Source organism: Hoplias malabaricus, chromosome 18 (genome assembly GCF_029633855.1).
Source record: "Hoplias malabaricus isolate fHopMal1 chromosome 18, fHopMal1.hap1, whole genome shotgun sequence".
Taxonomy (NCBI): domain Eukaryota; kingdom Metazoa; phylum Chordata; class Actinopteri; order Characiformes; family Erythrinidae; genus Hoplias; species Hoplias malabaricus.
In genome coordinates this window covers 15,713,639-15,720,998 of record NC_089817.1, presented here as the reverse complement: position 1 = coordinate 15,720,998, position 7,360 = coordinate 15,713,639, and the positions used below count along the sequence as shown (strand labels likewise).

The 7,360-nt window shown below is 37.5% G+C and overlaps 1 protein-coding gene across 2 annotated transcripts; it reads right to left on the bottom strand.

Moving 5' to 3' along the window:
• Nucleotides 1-637: 637 nt before the first annotated feature.
• LOC136675029 (sterile alpha motif domain-containing protein 3-like) lies at nt 638-7,113 on the bottom strand. 2 transcript variants are annotated; one of them, XM_066651411.1, is made up of 6 exons: nt 7,007-7,113; nt 4,853-4,929; nt 2,266-3,249; nt 1,868-2,020; nt 1,670-1,762; nt 638-1,259 (listed from the first exon to the last, which is right to left on the bottom strand). In XM_066651411.1, exons 2-6 carry the CDS (start codon nt 4,883-4,885, stop codon nt 942-944), a joined length of 1,581 nt encoding a protein of 526 aa, XP_066507508.1. In that variant the 5' UTR covers nt 4,886-4,929; nt 7,007-7,113; the 3' UTR covers nt 638-941. The 2 variants fall into 2 exon arrangements, with proteins under 2 accessions (XP_066507508.1, XP_066507507.1); XM_066651410.1 differs by lacking the exon at nt 7,007-7,113 and adding an exon at nt 3,472-3,640 and having other exon boundaries at nt 4,853-4,907.
• Between the last annotated feature and the right edge of the window lie 247 nt (nt 7,114-7,360).

The following is a 7,360-nucleotide window of genomic DNA, read 5'->3' as shown; positions in this document are numbered from 1 at the left end:
AAAAGGAAGAAATTAAACGATACATTTCAATATTGTATTTTAATGTAAAAACCCTTCGAAGTAACATTTCAAAAGTTTTACTGCAGCAATAACAAACAAGTCAACCAAATGACAAGTCAAAAACAGACATTTAAACTGCTTTCTTGACAAGTCTAACTTTGAGAATGAATATTTTCAAAAAATTCTGCTGTATGCTTGTAAAACATTGGACACAAATGTTTTAAAACTTGATACAAGCATTTAAAATTTCAAATTGACTGATGAACTCCATGTTATTATCTGAACACAACTGAGCACTGTCATGCGGATACACTTCTAAATCTACAAAAATGGTTCTTCACGAATTCTTTAGGAAATGGTTCTATATAGAAGTATTCTACCATTTATATAGAGTGATGAAATTATTTTTCAGCATGATGGCATATGTGCTGTAGATATATAAACATTTATAGCGCTCTATAGCACTAAAGATGGTTCTGGTATTGTTATAATAACAGCTTATAATAAAGACCTTATATATATATATATATATAATATAAAAAAATATTATAGAACCATTTTCTTTCAAGAACCCTTGAAAAATCTGTAGAATACAATGGCTAGACAGCCATTTTTTATGAAATATTTTGTGACATAATTCAAAATAAGCCATATGTATTGTAAATATAAAACAAGGAAAATTTTGGAATGGCTACTTATAGTCAAATAGAACACAATAATATGATGAATACACACATTTTTTTGGGTAGGGCAAAAAATTTTTTTTTTAAATAAAATAAATAAATAAATAAAAAGAGGGGACATGCTTTCTCTGTAAAATAAACCGCATTTCTCAGGGTTTGTAATCTAGGTTTCCACAAACAAGCAAATTTTTGGAAGGGCTACTGGGGTCTATGTATTCATCATATGGTGTATTATATGGTTAAATTAACAGCATTTCTTCAGAGTGTAAGCTGGTTTTTCAGTGTTTGTAATCGGGCTTTCAGTTCACTGTGACCCAATGTTAGAAAAACCTGTTGAATGAAGTGAAATGTGTTCTTCATAGACTTGGGATAGTTGAGATGAAGTGCGTAAGTAAGTCCAAAAAGAATGCACACAGCTTTAGGGAGATCCTGGATGTTGTCCATAACAACTTCTCCTTCAATGACGATCTTCAGTGAGGCTGGACTGAGATGGAGGGAAGATGAGAGCACAGCACCTTCTTGTTCAACAAGCAGGATCCCAATGTCAAGTTGATGGAATGATTCGTCAGAGTCATCCTAAAAGCATAAGAGCAAAATAATTAATTAACTATCATATGTTAAGCAAAAAGTCTACTCTCAGGAGAGTCAGATACATGAGGGAAATGGACATTACTGCCGGAGTACATTACACAAGCAGATTACACATAAGTGGTCAGAAAAAAGTGTTTCAATGAAGTAAAAGTGTCTGTTTTTAATGGTTTGAGCTCACAAAAGAACACTTATCCAACCTCAGTGTAATTGGATGCTGGAAGATCGGGAGACTTGAAACCTTGCAAAATCCTACATAAACTAACTGGATGGACAGATTGAAATTACATCTTATTCTTTGATTATATTAAACTATGCTTTCAGTTTTTATCAAACAAAAATAATGGTGAATATTCAAAATTATGCCGTTATGGTCCTTTTTAATAGAGGTTACTTACAAAGCATGCTTTATAGAAGTCTGTGGGGTGGTCACCAAGGATAATAGGAAGCCCTCTAAGCACCAGAGTCCGAATATCAGTTGGCTCTTTAGTCTTTTGGAGAGAAAAATGACAATGACAAGAATTTAACTGTCTATAAGAAAGCTGAATCAATCAAGCATGATTTTGATTGTATAAGTATAATGGATATGGAACAACCTTGGTCTGTTGTGATAGGTGCGTCAACAGCTGCCCGATGTTCCCTCTCTTAGATTGAAATATCTCAATAAGACGAAGACTGTGCCGATCAATGCTTTCGTAGAAGTCCTGCTTAAGGTTCCTGCCTACAATCCTATTGAACTCCATGTATACCTGAAAAATAGAGAAAACAATTATACTTTTCAAGTCTAAACAATACTGAGGCTAGTGGTACCAATGTCTTGTTCCATTCAAAACCAACTACACCTGTTCACCATAAAGACTCACATTGTCCTTGAATTATAAATGAGCAAAACAATAATTGAAGATGACAAAGGTGTATCCAGAGGCATCATAATTATCATCAAATTATAACAGAAAGATAGACTAAAACATTGGCATATCCCTCTTGAACATACCTGATCTTCTGTGAAGAGAGCGGGCCAACGTTCCACCATCTTGCTTATGGCGGGTTTGGATTCAACAACCTCTTTCCTCCTCAATGCAAATGTCACATCCATCTTCTGTTTTACAAGTGGTCCATCTGGTGTTCTCTTTTGAATTTCATCAACTAAGTATTTGCGGGCACCCTCGAGGACTGACTGATCAAGCCCCTCTGGAAAGTTAGGCAAGTAGTTGAGCTCACCTTTCTTGGCCTTCTTGATATTTTTGTTAGCTGGTTCTCCTTCTGCTGAATGCAATCCCCGTTTACCTGCATTTACTGTAACGTCAAGGCATCCTGATCTTCTACGCTTTGTTCTGTAATTAGCCATTTTATATTTCAGACTGTTTTTCCAACCACTACAGCGACTTGACGAGCCTCGTTCTTGGAGACAGGGGTGCTTGCTTATTAGTGCTGCTGCGACACTTTCAAATTGAGCATTATTTGGGTATGCTGTGTGACTATACATGCTCTCTGCCAGTCTTTCCAGAATCTCATGCTTTAGCTCTTTTGATACTTTTAAGTGTGTTCCATCCCTAATGTATATTAGACTTGCCTGCCTAAGTCTATACTCTACATCAACAGAAAATGTTGGGATTTCAAAAACTTCTGGCCAAGGTGTCTGTCGCTCAAGAGGTGAGAGTGAGAGGACCTCTGTATCTGCTGGACTGTGTGTGTCACTCAAGATTTCATCAGACGTTGAGACAGGTACCAGTTCAAGTACAGGGATGACTTTGATTGTTGGTTTTTCAGGAAGATCTCCAATATCTGTCAGATTGCATAGCTCGTAATTAAATTCAGGATCCTTGTACTGAAGGCTGTAGTTGTAATTAAGTCCAAGTGATTCTTTCAGTGTACATATCAAATCCTCCACTGTAGCAGGCCTCGCACTGAGGGTGACCTTTCTTATATCTGCCTCTGTGAGAATGACCCTCAAGGTCATCTTCTGGTGTGCTGTCATCTTGGAAATAAAAGCAATAATCATCAATTAGCTTTTTAGAAATATGGGTAATATTTTAACTTAGGTTCCTGTTCATAAGGCTACATGTTACCTACATAAGCTTGTCATCACAATTGACATAATCCTACATAAGGTCTATTGTAATGAAAATGTATATACATTTATGTAGGGGTTATACACAGATTAATCATAACATAATGACCACCAAGTTTCTACACTCACAGTCTTTTTTCTTAGCTCCACTGTTGATTCCATCACTGGATAGGGTATCACCAGGCTTCTAACAGGATTAACAAGTTGGTTGCTTAATTGATGAAAGCTGCTAAATGTGACCATTAAACCTATTTATAAAATCCTGTGTTGCTTGGATTGCAGCAATCAATCTTGTGACCTTTTAACACAGAATGTAACGTCTGAGTGTCACTATTAAATTGTCACCAAATCTGTATGCTGGAAGAGGGAAAACATCATTCAACTCTTTCAATTGTACTACACACAGGGAGGGGTTAATGCCTTCACAGAGTTCAAAAGATCTGAGATGCTCATGGTACCATACAGTCATCACCTTGCAGACAAACAGGACCTCTGTGTTAATAGCCACAATCTGTTTGATTTGCTTAAAATTTGGAAGTCCAGAGCATGAACCAACAGAGAGAATCATGCCTGGGCAATATTTTATTCCATCTACAGAGACAGATGATGCGACAAAGACTGCTGTATGTTGAGGCACTCTCTGGCAGAATATTTGTTGGACATTCTCAGGGTAAGACGTGATCAATGCTGTAGTAACCTTGTTCATTTCAACTGAGGGTTTGAAAAATGAACTTGCGTCTAAATGGTAAGCCATCATTTTCTGATGCTTTACAGCTAGTGTATGAGCTACATTTCTAAAGTTGCAAGCATTACGAATTACTTGTTTGAAAAATTTATGCTTTCCCTCGAAGCGCATTGTCCAGACATCTGAAAGTGGACCAAATGCCTTAATCATCTCAGGATAATGCTCAATGAAATGGTGTTTTGGACGTAATTTGAAATCAGGAAACGTACTTTGCAACAATTGTCTATGTTCTGATATTTTGCAATCAAGAAAATTTATGGACTCTTTAGTGTGTCTTGTTGCCACAGCCAACTCAACTATTTCTTTCAGGAGCAACAAAATATCCCATGCATTGTCTCCTTCAGGTACTTTATGGCCAATGAGAAGTGGCAGCAATCTAATTAGAGCCCAGTTCTCATGGCCATTTCCACCTATTGTTCCTTTGGTAGAAAAGCCTTGAGCAATAGTTTGAGGCTGGTCAGTTCTGTCATTAAACTCATATGGAAACGTTTTGATAGCATGGTTTAGGGCCTCTAAAGTGAAATATTTTTTGGAAATCATGTCTGATAGGCAGAGTGATAACTCAACAGGAACAATACCTTCAAAAAGGTCATGCAGTATATCAGGGGGGTAACCATGAACAACATGAAAGTGCTGCAGACTGTCGGTCAATACACAGCCTCCTTTCACACCATACTCTTTAGACATAATAGGATCCTGCCGTACCTCCTGCACATGCCGGTTGTGAGTGTCTTTAATTCGGGGTTCAAAGACGCCTGAACATACCTCCTTGTCTTGAATCTTGCTCCTTGTTGCCATGCAGAACCTGCAGAACCTGTCCACTGCAAAGCTCTCGAAAAATCCTGCAAGTGAATGAGCAGCCAAGTTATCAGCAGCCACATATAACACTGTGCCTTTGATAGATGCTCCTAACTTCTCAACATATAGACCATGTTGCTCCAAATAGACTAGATCTTGAATGAGAGGATGGAAAATTTTAGCATAGCCATGCTCTTTTACATCAGATGCTTTACATAAAAGAGCAAGCTGAATCGAGTGGAGTGTGGACCTATATTTTGATGGCACATTTGCTATCACCCAATACACTGCACTCATTTTGTGTTTCTTTTTTGATGTTCCTAAAGGGTTGGACACTTCAAAGTCATCTGTGTAAAGTCCAATAGAGATTTTGAACTCCTCCCCTTTAAGGAGGGAATTTTCTTTACAGTATGAACCATCTCTATATGTATTGTACTCATGCGGCACATGGTTTTGTACTGGAAGAGCTTTGTCCAAAATGTCTGCCCTGTTTAACATGCTCTGTAGCATTGCATTTAGAGGAACGTATACAGCTGTACATTTTTTTCCTCTATCTATAACATACTCCACCGGTGTAACCACTGTAAAATTTCTGCTCACATATGCTGCTCTCCTTTTAATAGTTGATAAAGAGCCATCCTTGCCACAAAATCTTGTTATGACATTGTTCTCCGAGACAACTCGAACTAACTGTCTTAGAGTTGAATCATCTACACTTGTGTGATGTTTCAGAATGTCCTTGACTGAATTATGCAGCAATGGCTGGGAGAGTTCACATATCTGTAAAAGCTGTTGTACGATTTCTTGTACAGACCTTTCTGGAATATGAAGGATCGTTTGCATCTTTAAAAAAAGAGCTGCTAGGTTGTGCTCCAGCTGTTTCTTTAGATCATGAGGCTCTTCACTGCTGGAATCCTCACTGTCCACTAAATCAGGGGTGTCATTTGAAACCATATGTTCATCTTGGGCTGTTTCCTTAGTTAAATTAGCAATGACTATTTCCGGTTTGAACATCCTCCAGTTGTCTGTTCTGTGCTCTTTACTTATATGTGCATTAAATGTGGAGTACACAGTAGTATTAAAGTTACATCCTTTATATGGACATGGGACTTTGTGATTAACTTTTAAATGTGTGCTGCGCAAGTGACTGAAAAAATCTGCTTCTGTGCAGGGTGAAGAAAAATCACATAACTGACAGTGAGCTACTTGAGCTGTTTCACACAGTTGTGCATCCGGTCCTTTCTTGTGAATTTTAGACAAGTGGACCTTAAGTGCATTGATGGAATTAAATGTACACAAACATTCTTGGTGTAAGCAAGGAAAAGGCACAGTTCTACTGTAGGCCCCATGTTTTAATCTATAATGCTTTAAAAGGTAACCCCTTTTCTCACATATAAATTCACAATACTTACACTTCCACTGCATCTTCAAATGAACCTCAAAAACAGAATGAGAACACTTAAACAATTACAATTATACTAAACCCATTGCATAAAATTAACCAAACTCCGCTAATGATTACAACTGTAAAGATAAAAGCATTAAAGTTATAATGCGGCCGGCCAAAACATGAGGCTCAGCGGCTCCGAAACACGAGGCTCGGGCGGGAACGCGGCGCGTCGCGTCAGCCCCGAGACACGGCCAAGAGCGGCGGTGGGGGCTTTCGCGATAAAATGCGGGGATAAATTTCTCTTACCGTGACAGCACAATTAATGACTGTCTAATTAAGCATACATTTGAAAAGAAAATCGCGAATTTACTGATTTAATTAAACATATCACTCGTGTGTAAACTCAATCCCAATTTTTAATCAGAACGGTAGGCATTAGCCAGCACATGCAGACACATATGCTAAAATTTTGAGCCGAAAAAAACAACCTTTGTATATTAGCTAACTAACGTTATACCTAGTTAATGCGTAAAAATAAAGTAAAATGAATGCTAGCTAGATTATTGCTAAATTGTTAACCGAGAGAACACAAACAAAACAGGATCTTAACCTTAGCTTGTTGAAACAAAGCTAGCTATCGCTAGATAACTTCAAATCTTAGCTAACTTGTTGTGACTTCTTGTGGTCTTAGGGGCAATGAATTTTATCAGACAATATATTTGCATACAAACCTTTTCAATTGAAGTAATGTTGCTTTCACAAGCCCACAGCTTTCAGTCACAGCAATGAGCAGCTCTTTTTAAAGAAAAGACAGTAACGGCTCTTCACAGAACTTTCTGTTGCCTGGAGAGAAAAAAAATGGAACAAGCCCCGCCCCTTGCTCACAAAACTTAACATACTAAGTAATCTCTACTTATCTTGATCATTGCACTGCATTATTTCAACTAAATAATTCAAACAACTAATTTGATTTAGTAATGGCAAATGTTTTGAGCAAAACTTGAAATAATAATTAAAGACTACTCAAAAAGTTAATTTAAACCAAATTTGGGTTTACAGTGTACTTGTATCTCAGTAATTCGGAC

Excerpts from the sequence above, each read along its gene's own strand:
- LOC136675029 (XM_066651410.1), bottom strand. The coding sequence starts at position 3,585 with ATGGTCACATTTAGCAGCTTTCATCAATTAAGCAACCAACTTGTTAAT. Across the intron at positions 1,763-1,867 it reads ACCTATCACAACAGACCAAG|ACTAAAGAGCCAACTGATAT; the intron begins GTTGTTCCATAT and ends TCTCTCCAAAAG. Across the intron at positions 1,260-1,669 it reads ACTTCTATAAAGCATGCTTT|GATGACTCTGACGAATCATT; the intron begins GTAAGTAACCTC and ends TTATGCTTTTAG.